The 20,996-nt window shown below is 46.3% G+C and overlaps 1 protein-coding gene across 5 annotated transcripts in view; it reads left to right on the forward strand.

Moving 5' to 3' along the window:
- The window catches only part of EFR3B (EFR3 homolog B), a 1,026,989-nt gene that overhangs the window by 946,881 nt on the left and 59,112 nt on the right, over positions 1 to 20,996 (forward strand). For all 5 annotated transcript variants that reach the window (XR_014963209.1, XM_085613091.1, XM_085613090.1 and 2 more), the window contains 2 exons: positions 2,654 to 2,760; positions 4,800 to 4,849. Coding sequence is in view for 4 of the 5 variants with exons in the window: in XM_085613091.1 (XP_085469217.1) it covers positions 2,654 to 2,760; positions 4,800 to 4,849 (157 nt within the window). In the remaining variant the exon portion in view is untranslated. The remainder of the gene's footprint in view (positions 1 to 2,653; positions 2,761 to 4,799; positions 4,850 to 20,996) is intronic.

Genomic DNA, 20,996 nt, shown 5'->3' on the forward strand with positions numbered 1-20,996 from the left:
AAGAGCATAGCTGCCAAGGTTTTAGATTGCTATGTGTGAAATTTTCATAATTTCTGTGTAATTATGAGTGCCATTAGAACCACTATGAGTGACACTTTTCTCGCCAGCAAAATCAACCCAAAAAAGATGAGGGAAACATAAATATCAGAAATCTGACCCATTTGAGTAATGAGAAACTCTAAGATCTTAACACTGCTGCAAATTCATGAGGTGGCTGAGTCTTAATCACAACGAAATTATCAAAATATCATACATAGCAATCTGAAACCTTGGCAGATATGAAAGAGGGCTAGCACCACTTCACATGACATAGCATTGAAGACCATGCCCATACTTCTGTTCTTGACACCGAGTCTTGTTTAATTAAATATTTCATAAAAATGGTAGGAAGTATGTGTTTTATTCTATTGCTATTTTATTGCTTCTCTTGTACAATGCTGATCATATAATAAACTTGTGAATTTTGGTTGACATAATGTATTGACTAATAAGAATAAAAAGGCAGAAGCAATGCCAATTGGACAAAAAGAAAAGGAGCATGGTAAAAACAGGAGTATAAAACAAATAACTTTTACCAGGTGGTGTTTGTTGTCCAAGACGAGGCCATGCAAAAAATTAATGTGATGGGAAAAGGTTTTTCACTTGGAGTGGGGTGAACTAAGTCGGTAAAGCTGTCACTGCAGGGGCCACCTTATTCATAAGCGAATGCTGTAAGCAGGAAAGTAAGACTTGTGAAGTAACTACTAATATTAGCCTCAGATGTCACCACTAGGGTAAAAAAAAAGCGGACAGCTAGAAAGCAGGTCACATGGCTCCGCTAAGAATTAACACTAAAAGGAGCAAGGGCTTGCGTTTATACTGCAGAACCACCTAACAGGGTGTGAGAGGCCCTAACACAGAGCCCAGCTGCCTCTGGGCCTATAGCGTACATTAATTAGAGTCCGCTCACTCGCGGACTCCGGCTGGCGCAGTTAGCAGTCTCATGACAGCATGGTGCTGGGCAAGCCTCAGGAGAGGCTGGGAGATGCACACAGTGGTCACAGCAGGCTGTATCATTTCAAAATGTAACACCACTGAAGTGAGCAGTCCAGGGGTCTGGCGCAACACAGCTGCACAATTCACTTACTTGAACGAGTCCATAAACTAAGAGAACTGCATGTACTCTGTAGCAAAGAGAACCCTTTTAAGTAATTTTGAAAACATACTTACTGTATATTTGCTATGCCGTGGGTTTTAGAACATGCTGCGCACGGTTCACCCTGCAGCAGAGCCTCTCTTCCTCCTGCAGAGCACATCTTCTTGCCCGCGCTGTGACCTGGGAAATGTTTGGGAGCCCCAAGCGTTGTCACATACAAGAGACTGGTCGGGCCAGGAGAGGTAGGGGACACTTTTGTCAGCAAGGAATGTTCGAGTACTTAAATCTCTGACTTTTTAAAATCAAATCCCGGATGGTTATTTTCCAGTGTAAAAAACACTTAAGCCGCTCTTTTTAACGAATGGATAAACCTTTCCTCTTGAAGCAATATCGTGATCGGAACAAGAGGACAATACTCCATGGGGCGCACAATTGAAAATGTCTGAAATCAGTTCTTAAGTGTGTTTGATTGCTGAATTTTACTTAGCCCACATGTATGGAAATAGAGAATTTTCATATTCTGCAGCGTAAATTGAAATGATGGTTCTGAGATGGACAGTTTGATTGTCTTGAAAATAAATTGCTGCGAAGTCATTTTGTTTGGAGCTGTGCTGACCTCTTGTGGGCTCTGTCGGCACTGACATTGGCACAGCAAATAAGAGAAAGCCGGACAGCATACATTTTCTTTCGTCTTATTGCTGAACCGCGGATATTGTCTCACCTACAGGGTAGGTTATATAATGTTGTGAACCTAAAGCACTGCGTGAAACAGATTAGAGTAATACCAACAAGCATTAGCAATGCAATAGGACTCGCATTTACGCAAGACCTATTGCATTGCAAATAGCAATGCGTGCAGGCGGTGAGGCACGAGGGGGGGCGGTAGTAAGAAGGCATTGGACTGCGGGGGGGGGACAGGAATAAAGTAGTCTGTGCTGTGAAGGGGCCGGTAGCTGTGGAAGGACACAAATGACTGACATGGGTGTTATGGGGAGGGACTAACAAGCTTAAAACCAATTGGAAGGCACCATTTAAAACCTAAGCCAATGAAGAAGATGGGCCGGAGAGTGGGCGGAGCTTCCACAAAGCTTCCACACTATAGTGTATACTGCATGCCCTGCAAAGTGATTGCAGCGCATTCGCACTGCAACGCTAGGCGAGACCTAAAAAACGGTGGCCTGTAATTTCCTAGGTGAAGGAGGTGGCAGACATTAATTCACTAAACCAGATTATATTATCCATCCTTATATTAAATGCACTTTCGCCCTTCTTTTAACATAGCTTATCTGGTTAACTGATTGGGCTGTGATAGTCCCATACAGTAGAATACATGTTAAATAAAAAAAAAGGCAAGGGATACGCAACTGTTACAATGCAGAGGTCTCTTCCAGAGATGTCTCTGAAGTAAAATGCTGCACTGCCTATACTCTTTATTTTCTGTCTTGTGTATTTATTTCATACCTGCTTTTCTTTTTCTGACTTGCTATGCTTATCTGTCCCTTCTCTTCTTTATTTTAGTTGACAGCGTTGCAGTGGAAGAACAAGAAAGGGAACGGAGACGCCAGGTGGTCGAAAAGTTCCAGAAAGCTCCCTTTGAAGAAATAGCTGCCCACTGTGGTGCCCGGGTAGGAAGAAGTTCATTGACTTTTGTCTACTGAAATATTCTTGTCTTTCCTAAAAGGCATAAATACTTAAGTGAGCCCGAGCCAAGCAGCCCAAGGAATAGATAGTCCTTTTCTGGTATCTAGACACAGATCCGTTCATAGGACCTTTGTCCCCGCTGGCTACAGCTGCTGTGATCGGTCCACCGACAAAGCAGTGTCAGGCACCCTGATATGAATTCCGGCTCTGTGGATGGTAAATGGTTAGGGCCACAGTAAAGGAGTGAGACGCAGGGTTCCTTCCAGTGATAGAGGAGGGCGCAGGCTGTGCATTTTTGTTTGCACCCATTGGAGCTCATAGGCAAGGATGAAAAAGGAAGTACATCCCACGAAGTGCAGCATGACATCAGGCTTATCTGTGTGGTGAAAGCAGTGTGGCAAAGGGTTAATATTTCACCATTTCGTAGAAACAGCCAAAATAAGAATAGTTTATTTTTCCAGCCATGGTCCAAGAAAGGGGAAAAGGGTGGGGGTGTGCCTAACGAGGCAGACATTTTGTTTTGCAATATCATGAGGGGGTACTAGAAACAATCCTTAAAAAAATTAGAAAGGAAAAAAAAATATCTGTAGTGGATTCGTGTTTGACTAAAGTAGTCACCCTTGATGGACTTCGGCATGGCAGTCACAGTCCTCCAGGTGGAGGTCAGAGTGGATAAAGTAGAGTAGGATCTCAAGGAGCAGATGGACTTCTGCGTGAGACTTGTGTGCACTGCTGACCCTAGTGATGGCATTGTAACACCTGCAGTGCTCGAGACGGATCAAAGTGCTGGCATTCTCAGCGGTGGACCCCAGATCTGATACTATAGCAGTCATGGAGAAATTCTATACAAAATACAGGCCGTCCCTGCTCACCACGTTCACTGCCACTTGCTATTAGGGCGCCCTGCATTACAGCTCTTTTATATGCCTCCATTGATTCAACCCAAACGTTCTCCACGCACTCATTTGTGTCTTCCCCCACCCACGTCTCCATTGCTCCTCGCCATCATTAAAAAAAAAATCAATTCGGATGGCTCAGCAGATGCCAAATAGCTCGGTAAATAGTGCTTTGCGCAAAAATTCGTTTTGTTAAATTCTTGATTTATGTGGCGACAACCATCTTAGAACAGTACATTTTAAAAAATTGAAAATGGTACCCATGTCACTCCATAGGTGCATACATGCCTACTGATGCATGTGGGCACACACCTCGCCTCCTGCAAAATGAGTTGTTCGGCAGTAGAGTCCACAACATTGTGCCTTTTTCTCTTTTTTCATTTTTTTGTGCTAATGCTTCACAGCATCAGCAAAACCATTCCTAAAGGCAATAGGTCAACAGGTAAACAACGTTTACTGCGAACTTTGTTCCTGCAGGGAATCACAACGCGGTCGTTACAACGACCGCGTTGTGATTCCGCATACCATTACTATGCAAGTCGGAACAACGACTTGCGGAGGGGAGGGGTGTTGGATATAAAATCCAACACCTTCCCTAGTGTCCGCACAGACTGGAGTTGGAATAGTAAATTATACTATTCCAACATCCAGTGCCCCTCCCTCCGCAAGTCGTTGTTCCGACTTGTGGAGTAATGGTATGCAGAATCACAACGCGGTCGTTGTAACAACCACGTTGTGATTAAATGTGGGAAAAAAGACTGCGGGATGACGAGATAGATTCGGTCAACAAGGTGAGACCTATTTCTTTGTCAATAATTGTTTTAGTTCCAGTTAATAGGGTGAATGGGGTGTCACTGTATCTTGCCTTCACAAAGCATGATGATTGTGCCCTTGTCCAATGGAATGAGGTTGTCCTGTATTGACAATGTTTAGAATAACAGCGTCAAGCCTATAAAAAATCTTTTCAAGTAAAATCTACAGTTGTGCCTTTTGATAAGATAGTATTGCAGTTAGGTTTGTGTGCAAGCTACTAATGGTTTATAATCAACATTCAAGCATCAACCTTTTGGTTTGTTTTCAGTCCAGGTGAACAGTGTTAACTGCATTCATTTTTCTTTTATTTTCAGGCGACATTGCTTCAAAGCAAACTTAATCAAATATTTGATATAACGATTCGGTAAGTTCTAACAGTGTGTTGAGTTGTCTAGACTAGAAAGTATAGAACATTTTCAGTAGAATGCAGACCCATTGTATGCTTTATTATTGACACTGGACACTGTAATCACTGATAAAAACAAGTTCTTGACAAGCCTACAGCTGTTATCATTTTCACAAATATATTCTTCATTTCTATGCCTCCTTGTTTTTACTGTAACATTTCTTTTTTCTTGAATAACATATTGGAAATATATTGCACATACACATAAACCAAACATACAATACCAATGAGATGCCTAAGTTACAACATCTTTAACATATATTAAAATAATTTCAGATTATCCTACATTCATGTTTAAATTTATCAAATACCATGTTTATTCATACTAATTTGTTCTTTCACATAGTACATTATTATTCTGTGAAAGGATGTTTGAAAACCCAGCCCTTCACTAAGAGATTTAGGGCCTCATTTATATATTGGCAGAGAGGGTACTTGGTCGCAACGACAATGGAGTTCCCACCCCGCAAATGTAGTGGTCCGCCTGCCAAATGTAATGGCGGGTGGACCTTAAGTTTGGCCACTCTGTGTCCATCAAGGCCAAACTTCTTAGACTGCCCGGGGAAATAGGAGTCAGCGGAGAAATTAGTATATGTTCAGCCGCTCAATTTAGATGGGCAGACATGAAGTTCTTGGTTTATGGTAAGGAACAGTAAAACCTTTCTAATGCCCCCTTCCTAATAAGGGGGGGCTCCCATGGTGAGGGGAGCATTACATTTTTCTTTTCACAAATACCATCCTGTTCTGGGATTTTCTTTTTGAAAAGAAAAAAAAGCACTGTTTGATATAGGGTTGTGTTGTCCAATGCAGCCCTGCAGCAAACAGTAAAATGCTTTGACAGGAACCACTGGGACGGTGATTCCGGTCAGTGCCTTTATAAATGACCACCTGCTTGGCTGTCATTTATAAATTAGGTGGGCAGCCTCTCCACCATGGGGATGGAGTAATTTACTCCACCCATGGAGGAATGGCAGGCCACCCCCCTAAATATAAATCAAACCCTTAGTTTCATCTCTAAAGGTTTGTTTCTTTTCACTTGCCATAAATGCACCCGTAACATATGCCGAGGATGGAGATCAAACACCCAGCAATGTGACATTGCTGTCAATGGGATCCTACTTAGTTTACCACTCAGTAGGACATTAAATCTGAATACCAGTAGATTTCTTTTGTGTTCATAGCTAAGCTTTTGCTATTAGGAATTTAATTATGTGAACGTCTTCAAACCATCACATTTTGCTTTTAAGAGTCATTTGAAGAAGACTAGCCTCTGTTTATTTATGAAGGCATCGGAAAGCACTGTACAAGTCTGTGACTAGAAGGCACATCTGGATTCCACCGCAAACATAATGCCATAGATCGAAACTTCCAAATAAACATATTTCCCCATCTCTTTACAGACTTTTAACAGTGTATATCATTAGATGTCCATTATTGAATTTGCAAATGAAAAACAAAAGGAAACATAAGAAGTGAATATTGTAGCAATACTTGAAATTGCGGTCTCTATGCTGCCAGTGATGACTTGTTTGTGGCTTTTGTGTAGTTGTGCCAAGCTTATACATTGCTATGTCCTGTTTGTCATGCCACAGAGATTTATATTTATACATTAGATTTTCCGTTTTATTTTTAATCCTTGTATCACTATGAAGTTAAATTACACTTCTCATTCATGTCTTTGAAAGTACCATCCCCAGTCTTTACTATTTTAGCACATTCTATACCAAGTTACTGTGGAATAGCACACTCTCTATATCACTGCACCTGGTGTACCATTAACTAGATCACGGCGGCCTGGCGTCTGGTGGGTCTGTGAGCAACTGGAACATTTTTGCCGATTCTAGCACGTTTTTATTCCTTTTTAATAGATTTGTTTTTAGGTCTCTCCTGACCCAGCGCATGCGCTGGTCTGGCAAGACTTTTAGAGTGTGGGTTTTCAAAGGGCTGCCGCAGGCTTTTATTGGCCTAGCGCTTGCGTTCACGCGAGCGCGCACGCGCACAGCCGCCATCTGTCTTTGATTGCGATCACTTTCGCGGGCCGCGCGGCCGTGTCACTTTCACGGCCGCGCGGCCAATACTTGTTTCTATTAATATGAGGCAAGACTACAACTCCCAAAATACATTAGGTTCTCAGAGGAACTTCTAGCATTGCACCATTGTGTCGCGTGATACGGAGTCAAGGCTAAACCTAAATTTGCTGGCAAATGTATTTAAACAACCAGTCTAAAAACACATTATGCGTCAATTCAAACTTCCCCACACAGCACGCCAGGATCCATATCTTTGGTTTGCTGCAGAGTTCATTTCCTAACCCCGCCCTCTATGTGGAGGTTCACAACAGATTTTGAAAGTTTTGAACACTCCCGAGGCGCTATGTTCTGTCACCTAAATAACTGGTTACGATGTGGGCTTTGCTAGTCCATCTCTGTTTTTTAAAATTTTTATGAGGATAATCATAGCTCCCCGACTCACATGCCCCCATCATCACTCCCCGGGCTGTTAAATGCCCAGGCGTGTGGACCTGCGCGGACAGCGTCAGTCACACACAGGACCCTATGCCTCCCTCATGCATCACTGCATTTCCGGTAGTAGAGAGGAAGTAGGCCCCTCCCACGACCCCTCCTGTTAGAAAGCTCATACTTTTCATTTTTTTCCGTCGCAGCCTTTTACGGAAAGCAATAAGTCCAAGGCAAATTCGAGGCCCGTCTGCAGAAAACTCGTGTATAATCCTCAGATGAATGTATGTGCAATCTCCATGTGATTAAGGGATGGACAATAGGGCTGAGAGTGGTGTATAGTTTCCCCTACATATTGAACTTTCTGAGACCGAGTGTGTAGAGTGGGGCTGAACGATCCTAAGAGAAGGGGGTGTTGAATTTATGATTTAAAATGTAATTTGTTAGCCAGTGGAGTGAGGTGCTGCAGCATGCACACTACCTCCCAGTTCTAGGTCCTGGTGGGTAAGTTATTTGCGTTTTCAAACCAGCAGACGTTTTTGAGTCCCAGCTCTCCTCGGCGAACAATTTGTGTGGCCTTGTGCCGATCACTATATGTCTCCCTGTCCCAGTCAGACCGTCTCTCAAAAACTGATGGAGCCCAATGTGATTCAGTTCCCAGTGTGCCTGGCACCATACATTTCCTTCATTCTTATGGACGATGGGCCAAATTCACAAAAGTAAACTGAGACGAAAGTCTAACTTTACGACTTTTACTGCTCGGAAATGTCCTTTGTGAATACCAAAAGTTGAACTTTATGACTTTCAATATTCACAAAGGGCATTTATGAGTAGTAAATGCCCTTTCTGAATACCAAAAGTCGTAAAGTTAGACTTTCATCATATTTTACCTTTGTGAATCGGGTCAGATGTGTTTGGTGAACGCCATAAACCAGATTGCCTATTGGCTTTCGAATAAAAGCTTCTGTTGCGATTGCTGACCATGGCACAGTGGTGCCAAGACTTGGCATCAGGTGGGCATTCCTACTCACTACCCAACTCTTTCAGCCAGCCTTTCAGGTCTCACATAGTATAAATGAAACAGCTTGTGCGCACGCGCAGCGGACGCGCGCAGCGGGCGCGCCGGAGGCGCGCCCAAGGCAAGCCCGTCTGCACCCGTCCGCGCCCATACAAGCCCTAAACCAGGAAGGGCTGCACAAATTACAACTGCCCCCTCCATTTCCCCCCTTATAACTTATTCCGCCACCGACCTTTTAGACATTAGGTCCAGGGCAGCCTTTCAGTCTCCATCTATGACTTCCTGCCCAAATACCTTTCCTTGCAAACTGGAAGGACCAGTATCCTGCTATATCTGTCGTTTAGGCAGTAAAACAAACTTCCCGGCAGATATTAAGCAGCTTGAGTCAGTCCAGCCCATTCCAAAATACATTCTCTGCAATGTTAGGTCTCTGGCTAAACATGCTACTGAAACATGGGACATGATTCATACGACTTCTCCAGACATATGCTTTCTGACTGAAACATGGTTAAAATCCACCAACCTCCCTCAGATTAACCTAGCTATACCTGACGGATATAAATGTATCCATCTAGACCGACAGGGAAAACAGGGGGGCGGTATCGCCATTGCCTTTAAAGATCATCTAAACAGTAAATGGACCGAGTCTCTCACTTCAAAAGGCCTGGAACTTGGATTTTTTAAAGTCATTAAGTCACCGTCGGATTGCTGGGATGGGGCCTTAATTTATCGCCCTCCAGGACCCAGATCACACTTCACTGATGACTTAATTGAACTAATTGCCACCAAGGTTTTAGCTTCCAGCAATTTTATATTGCTTGGAGATTTCAACTTTCACGGCGAAGACCTGCTGAATCCCGAGGTGAGCCACCTCTTAAGCAGTTTATCGCAAATTGGCCTCTCTTTACTGTCTATCGATCCCACACATAAGGCAGGGCATGCGTTAGACTTGATTTTTACCAACTCCAGGCATTTACTCGCCCTTCCCCCTCTTCCTCTAACATGGTCCGACCATTTCATGGTCTCTTTCTCCACTCAACGACAAGTCACAGTGGCTTCCACTCGTCCCGAGTTACAACCCAAGAAATTTCGTCGATCTTGGAATAACCTCTCCCCAGAAGTCTTTGATACCGCTTATCAGGCTCTTCCTCTTTTAACCCCGAGATTAGGCTCGTCGGTCTCTGACCTTCTAAGGAACTTTAACGCCAGACTGACTCAGGTCTTTGATAAAGTGATCCCTGGGAAAAAACTTTCCCCCGCTAAACAACGCCCGTCATCTCCATGGTATTCTGGCGAACTTGCCATGGAAAAGACTAAATGTAAAGTCTTGGAGAGACGCTGGAGATATAGTAAAACCTCTTCAGATTGACACACTTTCAAATTGGCTCAATCTAAATACCATCTAAATATAAAAAAAGCTAGAAAACAGTTTATTTTACATCAAATAGACCAGGCTGCTAATGCATCTAAAACACTATTTAATATAGTTAGAGACTTCGACTCACCACAAGCATGTAGGGCAGCACAACCAGAATCACAGGATCTTTGTAACTCCCTTGCTACGCACTTTCAAGATAAAATAACCCGGATCTACGAAAATTTCCCGACTGCATCAACCGATTTTACAACATCCGGTAAGAGTTCAGAGGATAAGCAACAATCTGGTCCCTCTATTCTCACTGAATTTTCAGCCCTCCCCTCGACGGAAGTCCTTAAACTCTTATCTTTAGCAAAATCTGGCTCCCCGAGCGATCCATGCCCGGCCAGAATCATGGCCTCATTAGCTTCCAGTTGCACCTTAGAAATTCAAGAAATCTTCAACTCTTCCATCAGATCAGGTGTTATCCCCCAAGCTTGGAAGGAAGCACTAGTCCGACCTATTCTTAAGAAACCCGCCGCTGACCCTCTCATACTGGATAATTACCGTCCTATATCATTGATACCGCTTTTAAGCAAACTCCTGGAATCAGCTATCAACAAACAGCTAAGTATTCACTTAGAGTCCAACAATCACCTAGATCCTTCACAATCAGGTTTCCGCCCTGGTTTCAGTACTGAAACTGCCATCCTGGCAGTGACAGATTCTTTGAGAGTGGTAATGGATGATGGTGGATCTGCTATCCTGGTCCTCCTAGACTTATCAGCGGCATTCGATACCATCTCTCACGTTAAACTATTGGAGAGATTGTATGCATGTGGTGTCAGAGAGCAGGCCCTGAATTGGATCAAAAACTTCCTCTCGGATAGAACCCAGACTATCATACTCGGACCCTACCACTCTGATAAGTACGCAGTGGAGAAAGGGGTTCCGCAGGGTTCCTGCCTCAGCCCCACCCTATTTAACTTATATATGGCTCCCTTAGCTAAGATTGCTGAGTCTTCAGGTTTCGAGATAATTTCGTATGCAGATGATACGCAACTTATTTTTAAGGTCAACCCCGCAGAAAAATCGGAACACCTGCGATTTGCTGCAGGAATGCGTAACATCGCAAACTGGATGACTGAAAATTATCTCCAATTAAATCCCAGCAAAACGGTAATCATGCTTATCGGAAAAGCGTCAGTGTGCTGGTCACAGGGCTGCTGGCCATCTGATCTAGGATCCACCCCTGTCGCCAAAGAAGCGGTAAAAAATCTGGGCTTCAAACTCGATCAAGTGCTTTCCATGAAGGACCATATTGCAGCAACGACTAGTTCATGCTACTATAGCCTCCGACTTTTTTACGGAGAATCCTTCCCTACTTACCCATCACATATCGGAAAACACTGGTTCAAGCCATGGTCATCTCCCGTCTCGATTACGGCAATGCACTATTGGCTGACCTGGGCCCGACGCTGATTAAGAAAATGCAGACCATCCAAAACACTGCTGCACGTATGATTATGAACTGCCCTCCAGGTACAGCATCAGCCCCTTTACTGGCTAATCTACATTGGCTTCCGATAAAGAAAAGGTCATTCTTCAAAACCTGTTGTCTTACTTACAAGGCCTTAAATGGGAAAGGTCCCCTATATCTTTCACGTAAACTCACGAAAATAAAGTCAATTAGACACCTCAGGTCAAATTCATTAGAACTTCTGCAGATCCCACGTATTCGTCTGGTCCGTGCAGGGGGAAGATTTTTCTCATATCTTGCCCCCCGCTACTGGAATATGCGCCCTATTTCTATACGTTCCTCACCTTCTCTCATCCTCTTCAGAAAAAAACTGAAAACCTTTTTATTTAACCATTTATGAGCCGTTATCCTTGAGTTGGTTGGCATTTGCCCCTTCATCTTGTTTTTTTACCCACTCCCTTCCCCCCACCACGTCAAGACTTGATCTAAGCATAGCACCGAGATGGGGTGATTCGCTGCGCTCTACAAGTATCCGAAATAAAATAAATAAATAAATAAATAAAATTGTGTACTGCTAGCCTTAACTTAATGGTAGTCATTCTTGGCTTACTGGTGGAGTTCACTCCTGGTAGTACTCTGTGCTTGGCATAAGTATGGTAATTTCTGACACACTGAAGATAGTCCTTGCATCATGGTGCCCCTCCTGGGTGCTGCTGGCCCTGGTATAATGACAGTAATGTTTTGCAAAAAGTGGGTATTTATGTCCACTTGCCACCCTTGCAACGGTGTTGGCCCTGGTTTATTGGTGGTAAATCCTGGGATATTGTGTGCAACTATGGTGTTCGTTCCAGGAAAAATGCAAGTAGTGCTATAAAGGCAGTAATTTAAGTGAGGACAATCATGGCATGATGGTGCACATCCTAATTATTCTGATGATCCTGCCATGATCATGTTATTTCTTGGGCCATTGTGGGGATCTGTGGCAGGAGGTGGTGATACTTGGGCAAATAACACAAAATCTACCCATGTGCGGCTGTGGTACATGTTGATACTTGATGAAAATGATAAATTGATGTTTGTATCTCAAAAATGTTGCTACTAAAAATGAAAACATGGCATTACGGGGAAAAAAAATATAGGGAATCCTTTTGGGTCTGGCTAAGTGGGTGCCCCAGCATAAACCTATGTTTCTCTGTTTTTCTGCCTGGGAATGTCCTGTTCACCATTTCTGACACCCCTTCTGCCTCCGGAAGGCAATGCAAACTTGGCAGACCTTTTAACTGTTTTGTTTCCTCTGAAGACAGATCACCAAATCGGAAAAAACAAAACAAATATTCCCATATACACAGGGGGTGGGGATCAGTGACGGACTTTTCCTGTTTGGGACTGTGTCCGCCACCAGGACTTCCCTGATAGCAGCATTCCTCGCATTCCAAATGAGGTGGGTGATGAAAGCGGTAAGCCAGCAGAACAGGCTCTAATATAGCCTTTGAGCCCACATACCCGACTCTACCAACCATTAAAGGCCCGCGCCAAAGGCTCCAATGAGACTATTAGAACATTGCATCCCTAGAGGGCAGAATGTTCTAATTTGTAACACAAAGGCCTCAGGGAGCCCGAGGGGGTTGAAATCCCCTCGGGCTCTGTGAGCCCTTTGTTCGCTGCAACAGCTGTGAACAAACATTGGAATGTTGATGCTCCGGGCTTCTATCACCCATCAGACGCAATGGAACGCTCAACATTCCAGTGTTCTAATAGTCGGAAGATGTCTTGTTACTGCCAATCTCTAAATCAGTTTCTAAGTCATGGTTGAAATCATAGGAGCCAGAGAGGGAACATGATAGTAGGTGGTAGACGGGTGAGCCAGATTGGGTCGTGAAACAATTAAAAAAACAAGCATTGGCATAGCCAATAGGTCTCACCTTTGGGACTTTATAAGTGTTTAGTTATTCAGTACAATATCCTTGTTGCAACAACATCAACTGTTGCATGGCAAAACACTTATAAGGTCCCAAAGGTGAGACCTATTGGCTATGCCAATGCTTGTTTTACTTTGTGCTCTAACAGTATCATCATTGTCTCTGAAAACCAAAACCAATTGTCCTCATTTGTGCAACAAACTGGAATAAAGAAAGCAAGGGGGTATCACTCTCGCCTCCAACCTGTGAGATGGCCAAGAGCAAGTTCCAAATCTTCCTACCCCATAGAGTCCAAACGGGAGAAGATCTGGGGATACCAGTCCTAATCCTGATACCCAGGAGTTATTGTGAGTTGCTTTATCATCAGACTTCTGAACCAGTTTCACAAACTTAAAACACCAGTGGATATATCAAAACTAAAAATTCTGATTCACAAATATCCCAAAAATCAAGCTTCTTAATCCCTTCGCTACTCCGATTCAGCATTCGCACCCTTGATATCGAGTCCAGCTACTTCCTCTTCAAGGGAGGGTGCTGAGATACCCACTTAATGCAGGTCTCACGTCTGGCTAGCAGTATCAGCACAAACAGCAGATTCCTCCGCTTACTACCCAGAATAGCCCTTAACCCCTCCTCATTCACAACCCAAACTTAATTAAGCTTACAATCTGAAAAAAACAGTTAGTTATAGATTCCTTACCTTAGAATTGCCCCCAGGCGTCAAACTAGATCTGGAGAATTTTTGTCGTCAGCAGTACCCCTGCGTTTTGGAAGGTGGCGTCGGTCGGCTCCATGTTCGTCGTTGTGGTTGCTGGGATGACATCGCGATAGCTACTTAGATGCCGCCCTCGTGCGCTGACGTCAGTTCTTTTGTCTTCGCACGAGTCAGCTCAAATCTGGAGAGAGGGGTACCTCCAGTCACTTTTTGACTGACTTTTTGGCGACTTCTGTCGACACCGTTTTTTGAGTCTTCGACTCCTGGTGCACAAGGTATTGCCGGTTTCAAGGCCTGCGGCTCCTGTAGCCGACTGATGTCGGTGATGGATCCGCATCGCGTGTGCCTGTTTTGCCTGGAGCGCGACCACAACCCCAAGACTTGCTCTGACTGCGAGACCATGAATCCGTAGTCTTTGTTGGAGCGGTCTCTAAAGCTTCTTGAGGCCCGGCAGTCGGCTCCGCGCCGTTCGAGGTCCCGGTCACGTGGGAGGTCGAGGGACCGGTCGCGGAGCCATCACCACCATGCTTCTTCCAAGTCTTCGCACTCCTCAGGTAAGTCGAAGCACAAAAAGAAGTCGAACAGCATCGTCGCTCTTCGATTTCTCCCCGTCGGTCGGCCGACGCAACGGGGGATGCGGGTGGTGCACTTCCTGCGGCTCTGGGTGCGGAACCCGAAGGGTCGACTCCGAGTTTCCCTCCCTTCCCGGGACCCGGAGCGACTCATGCCCAACTTCGTCAGTTTTATGGAGCGATGCATGTAATGTTTGGGCAGCCCGACTCCGCAGGCGTGCCTTCCGGCCCCACGGACTCAGCTGGGGGCCTTGGGCTTTCAACGCCGGTGGCTCTGGTCCTAGCACTGCAGGCCCCCCTTGGATCCAGGCCTGGATCTGGATCGGCGCCGGTCGACCTTGTAACTCCTCCCCTGGTGCCGATTCCACCGGCACCACTTCCGCGGCCGACGCTGGTTGTGTCTCCAGCTGGCGTTGACCCCGGCCTCCACTTCGATGTAGACATGGAGCCCGACCGGTATCGACCGATGCCGGATCCGGCGCCGATGGGTACTTTTGTGCCCTTGTTCTATCCTGCCTTTTAGACTAGATTGGCAGACAGAAAAGGGTGAGGAGGACTGGGTTGGGTTATGAACCAGACTGAAGAGAGGAACTGGGATAAGTCAGTGGTCTGGATACCTCCCCAGACCTTGGCATGTTGTCTCCTCCTACTGTGGCTACGGAGGAGGGAGCATCTTACGCCGTGGTGTTGCATAAGCCAGCTGAGGCTCTCAACCTCGAGCTATCTACGGTGGCAGGCAGGACTAACCTCCTGACAGAGGTGCTTCAACTGGCAGCGAGCTCTTCCGAGCCCCTGCTAACGTTTAATGAAGCCCTCACTGACATCCTTTTGGACACCTGATCCAGGCCCAACACAGGGGCTCCTGTGAATAGGATGATTGCCCGATGCCACCGCCCGGCCCGAGTGACCCCGCTTTGCTCTCCCAACACCCCACCCCTGAGAGCTTGGTGGTCCAAGCCTCCACCTCCAAAGGCGCATTCCCCAACGCACCATCTTATAGGGAATCCAAAAAGCTGGACCATCCTGGGAAGAAGATGTTTTCTTCCTTCTGGTTAGGACTGCAGTCGGTAAACACCGCATATATCTGTTGTGCGGTTACACCCACTCCGTGTGTGCAAGTGCTGCCCCAGTGCCCGGAGGAGGCCTGAGCCGTAATCTCCCGTGCAGTTGCCGAAGGGAGAGACGCAGCAAAGTTTACCATCCGCTGTGGGCTGGATACCACTGACTCACTAGGCAGGACTATTTCCACGTCGGTAGCCCTTCGATGCTATGCCTGGTTGAGGTCGACTGGTTTTTCAGGGGATGTCCAATCCACTCTTATAGACATGCCCTTTGATGGCCGTCGCCTATTCGGCGACAAGGCAGATAACACGCTGGAGCGCTTTAAGGACTCTCAGGCTACGACCAGGTCCTTGGGCCTCTCCAATACCCGCCCTGTGCCCCACCGCGTCCCACCCAGAGCCACAGGCCAGTGCAAGCTGTTCAGCCCCTGCGCGGCTGGGATCGTGGGAACCACCGCCATGGTTCTGAGGGCCGGCGGCAGTCCAGTCCATCACAGCCCCCCCTGCAGCAGCCTCCAAACCATCCTAGTCTGACCTTTCAGGGCAGGATTCGCCATCACCTCCCCAACTGGCACACCATCTGGTCGGACAGGTGGGTTTTGCAAATAGTCCGAAGGGGTTACTCCCTCCCCTTCGAGTCTACCCCTCACTCCATGCCACCTCAGTACCATCGCACGTCGGAGGATCATTTGGCCCTTCTCCAACAGGAAGTTTTGGCACTCTTGGCCAAGGGAGCCATTGAGCAAGTTCCTGTCCCAGAAGTAGGTTGTGGTTGCTATTCCCACTACTTTCTGGTGCCTAAGAAGGACAAAGGCCTGCGTCCTATCTTGGATCTCAGGAACATCAACCGGTTCCTCCGGAAGGAGAAGTTCAAAATGTTGACGCTGGCTCAGGTCCTGTCTGCCCTCGACCCTGGAGACTGAATGGTAGCGTTGGACTTGCAGGGCGCTTATTTTCACATCCCCGTCCTGCAGGCCCACTGGCGTTACCTGCGGTTCACTGTAGGCCACGAGCACTTTCAATTTACCGTGCTCCCCTTTGGCCTTACCAGCACCCCTCGGATGTTCACGAAAGTGATGGCGGTGGTCGCAGCTCATCTGAGCAGATCAGGGGTTTCAGTGTTCCCCTATCTCGACGACTGGCTGTTGAAGGCGGGCTCGCCACAGACTGTCGTCTCCCACCTCGAGACTACGGTCGACCTCCTGCATTTGCTGGGCTACTCCATCAACGTACAGAAGTCGCATCTGACTCCCTCTCAGAAGCTCCTCTTCATCGGAGCGTTTCTGAACACAACGCATTTTGGGGTCTATCCCCCGAACACGGAGTCCGGGATATTCGGCCTATGATTCTGATCTTTCAGCCTCTATCTCAGGTTGTGGTCAGGATGTCCCTCAGGCTACTGGGCCTGATGGCCTCCTGCATCCTGCTGGTGGACCATGCCAGATGGCATATGCGGGTTCTGCAGAGGGACCTGAAGTTCCAGTTGGCTCAACATCAGGGGAACCAGTCTGATTGCATCCAGATCTCGGAGAGCACTGCACACCAATTGCAGTGGTGGATTACAAACCAAGATTGGGTCGACTGCAGGTCCCTCTCCCTTCCCCAACCAGAGTTCACACTGGTGACCGATGCATCACTTCTGGGATGGGGCAATCACATGGGGGAGGCGGAGATCAGAGGCCTCTGGTCTCCGGCGGAGTCCGAGCTCCACATCAACCTTCTGGAGCTTCGGGCGATCCGTATTGCACTGAAAGCATTCCTTCCCTCTGTCCAGGGAAGAGTAGTGCAGGTGATCACGAAAAAAACCACCGGTATGTGGTACTGCAACAAACTGGGCGGGTGGGGTCGTGGACCCTATGTGAAGAGGCTCTCTGTCTCTGGACATGGCTGGAACATCTGGGCATATCCCTGGTGGTTCAACACCTGGCAGGCTCCCTTAATGCCAGGGCGGACGAACTCAGCCGCAGTTGCATGATGGATGACGAATGGCGTCTTCACTCGAAGGTGGCACATGGTCTCTTTCCGCAGGGGGGAGAGCCTTGGTTAGATCTATTCGCCACTGAAGAGAACACGCAATGTCAGCAATTCTGCGCGTTGGAATTTCCAAGGCGGCACTTGCTAGGCGCGGCTTTTGGTTGCAAGTGGAGTTGCCGTCTTCCATACGCCTTTCCGCCTATACCTCTTCTGCCAAAGAAGATCAAGCGCGACCGGGCCCAAGTCATTCTTGTAGCACCGGATTGGGCACAAAGAGTCTGTTATTCTGAGCTGCGACATCGATCTTCCGATCAGACTGCCTCTTCGGGAGGATCTTCTGTCGCAGCAGCAGGGGACGATCCTTCACCCGTTCAGCCTCCACCTCCTTGCGTGGAGATTGAGCGGCAGCAGTTGATGTCATTTGACCCGCCTCCCGCAGCCTGTGATGTTATCTTGGCAGCCAGGCGTCCCTCCACTAAGACGGTATACACCTGTAGATGGAACAAAATTGTGGCATGATGTGCAGCAAAGGCTGTGGATCCCCTTTCTGCCCCTCTTTCTGAGGTTCCCTTGTTCCTTCTTTCTTTGGCCCAGCAGGGCTCTGCTTTGAACACTCTTAAGGGCTATCTCTCAGCCATTTCAGCCTTTCCTAGGCTTCCTGATCAGCCTTCTCTTTTTAAGTCCCCTGTTGTTAATCGCTTCCTCAAGAGCATTACTCATCTTTTTCCTCCTGTTCCCTTCAAAATGCCTCAGTGGGATTTGAACTCGGTTCTGACTTACCCTATGTGCGCTCCCTTTGAGCCCCTTCATAACGGTCCTCTCAGACTTCTTCCTTTAAAGACTGCCTTTCTGGTTGCTATCACCTCTGCTCGCAGGGTGAGTGAGCTCCAGGCTCTTTCTTCAAAACCTCCCTTGCTGGCTGTTCCATCCGAAAAGGTTGTACTAAGAACAAGACCTTCCTTTCTTCCCAAGGTGGTTACTTCTTTCCACATTGGCCAAACCATCACTTGGCCCACCTTCTTTCCGCCTCCGCATTCTTCAAAAGAAGAGAGGCTCCATCGTCTGGATCCAAAACGGGCGCTGTCCTTTTATTTGTATCGCACCAAACAATTCTGGGTGGATGACCAGCTCTTTGTGGGGTACGTGGGCGCTAAGAAAGGTCGGGCTGTGCATAAACGGACCATCTCTTGGTGGGTCGTTTTGTGCATTAAGGCTTGCTATTCCTTTGCAAAGAAGGAGCCTCCAGTGGGGCTGCGCTCCCATTCCACCAGGGGGACGGCAGTTACTACTGCTTTTGGTCGAGGAGTCCCTCTCAATGACATCTGTCAAGCAACTATGTGGGCATCTCTGCAGACGTTCACTAGACACTACTGCCTGGACAGCTAAGTCTGGAGAGACAGCTTTTTTGGCAGTTTTGTTCTCCAGGGCTTTCTGGTTTGTACTTATTTCGCAGACCCACCTCCGGGGTTGGTATTGCTGGGGTATCTATTCCAAGGTAAGGAATCTATAACTAACTGTTTCATTCAGATGAACAAGTTACTTACCTTCGGTAACGATATATCTGTAAGAAACATATAGGTTAGTTATTGATTCCTTACCGCCTCACCCATCTTCCCCGTTCTGCGAACTGACTTCTAGGGTTAAGGATTTCCTTTCAGGGCCCTATGTTTGTGCAACAGATGTCAGTGTCTTGCATGCTCTTCTGGCATGGAATGTCATGTAAAAGAACTGATGTCAGCGCGCGAGGGCGGCGTCTAAGTAGCTACCGCGACATCATCCCGGCGACCAAGATGCTAACGAGGACGCGGAGCCGACCAACACCACCTTCCGACGCGCTGGGGTACTGCTGATGAAAAAATTCTCCACATCCAGTCTGACGCCTGGGGGTAATTCTAAGGTGAGGAATCTATACCTAACCTATGTTTCTTACAGATATATCATTACTGAAGGTAAATAACTTGTTCCTTACCTCCCAGTTTGTGCCCAGCACTGTTTAAAGAATGTCACTTACGTCATGCCAGTACTCCTGAAGGTTGGGGCAATGGCAGAACATGTGCAGGTCATTGGCTTCTTCCTCCCTACACTTAGGACAGCTCTTAACCAACTGCTTATACATCCTTTTCAGCTTTTTTGGTGACCAATATGCTCTGTTTTTCATGAATAAATGGGCTTTCCTGAGTGAGGCAGCTCTAACAACATACCACAGAGTTGACATTGATACTTGCCAGAGATTTTGTACATCCCCCGACTGTGGATCCTTCCTCCAGATCCTCGTAGGAAGAGTAAACTCCTTCTCCAGAAAGTACGAACAACCAGTACCAGTCCGATACCTCCTTTTTCTGAGGAGGGCTCTTTAAAAAAACGTCTTCCAATTCACTGCTTCTCACCACTTCTTTCTCCAACAATTTTACCGAGCTAGCCAGCTGGTAGTATTTTAATCTAGAGATGCCCCCGTTCACCATTTATGGCAATTGTTACCAGTCTACTAAGGTCTTTCCATCGAGTAACTGTCCCCATCACATTATTCCCGCTTCCACTAATGGGCCTGAAAGTTTATCCTTCAAGCATTCAGGGGTCCCCAGGGATGCCCATATTGGGGCGTGGCCACTATAATACGGGATTCCTATGACTCTCCTGATTTGAAATCAGAGTTTACATGCTGCTAGAAGTATCTTCAAATTTACTTTTTTTAAGATATCAGATGCCCGAATTTATACAAAAAACAGTTACCTGTAGCTGGTTCATAGCTTGTAGATATGGAGGGTAAGTTTGATGTTCTTGAAGTAGAATTCTCATTGCTTTAAAGTGGAATGCTTTACAATATAGAAGCACACCTGGGCTAGCAATTCCTCCCTGTTGTTTCCTTCCTCCAAACTTTCTTAAATTCTAAGGGTATTGAAGCAAACAAAAAAGTACATTTTGGTAATATGGACATCTTCAGGATGTTCGATCTTCCCAAAAATGAGAGTGAGAGCCCAGCCCAAGATTTTAATAATTTCTTTGTCTCATTTCTGCCTTCTCAAAACTCACCTGTGCAACATCCTCTAAATTCTTTGACACCATAATACCCAGATATCTTATTGATTCCTTTACCAGGGGATTATTACTCTGGGAGTTCCACTATATCACTTCATTTTTTTGCCAATGTATCTGGTAGCTTGAGCTGAGACCTCCCCAAACTTGTCCAAGATGTCTGAGAGTATTGGAAGTGAGAGTGACAGATTTGTTGTAAATACCATCAGGTCATCAGCATATAGAGCTTTCTGTAGTAGGGGATCTCTGTGTATAGTCATAATCATGTGAATAGTCCCGCCCATGTGCGTTGACCCCGGAGCACTTCATTAGATATTTTCTCATAAGTTGTCCTCTTCTGCAGTCCTTCATAGACACTTAAGAGATAAAGAAAGACAATAATGCAGCCTAAAAACAACTAGGCTACGCAGGCCATTAGTTCATCCTGAAGTGAAAAAGATAGCCAGGTAACAGTATAATTTAACTATTTAACTGAGTTTCACACATAGAGAAACCCCCTTCCAAAGATCCTTTTTTCATG

Source organism: Triturus cristatus, chromosome 6 (genome assembly GCF_964204655.1).
Source record: "Triturus cristatus chromosome 6, aTriCri1.1, whole genome shotgun sequence".
NCBI classification, from domain to species: domain Eukaryota; kingdom Metazoa; phylum Chordata; class Amphibia; order Caudata; family Salamandridae; genus Triturus; species Triturus cristatus.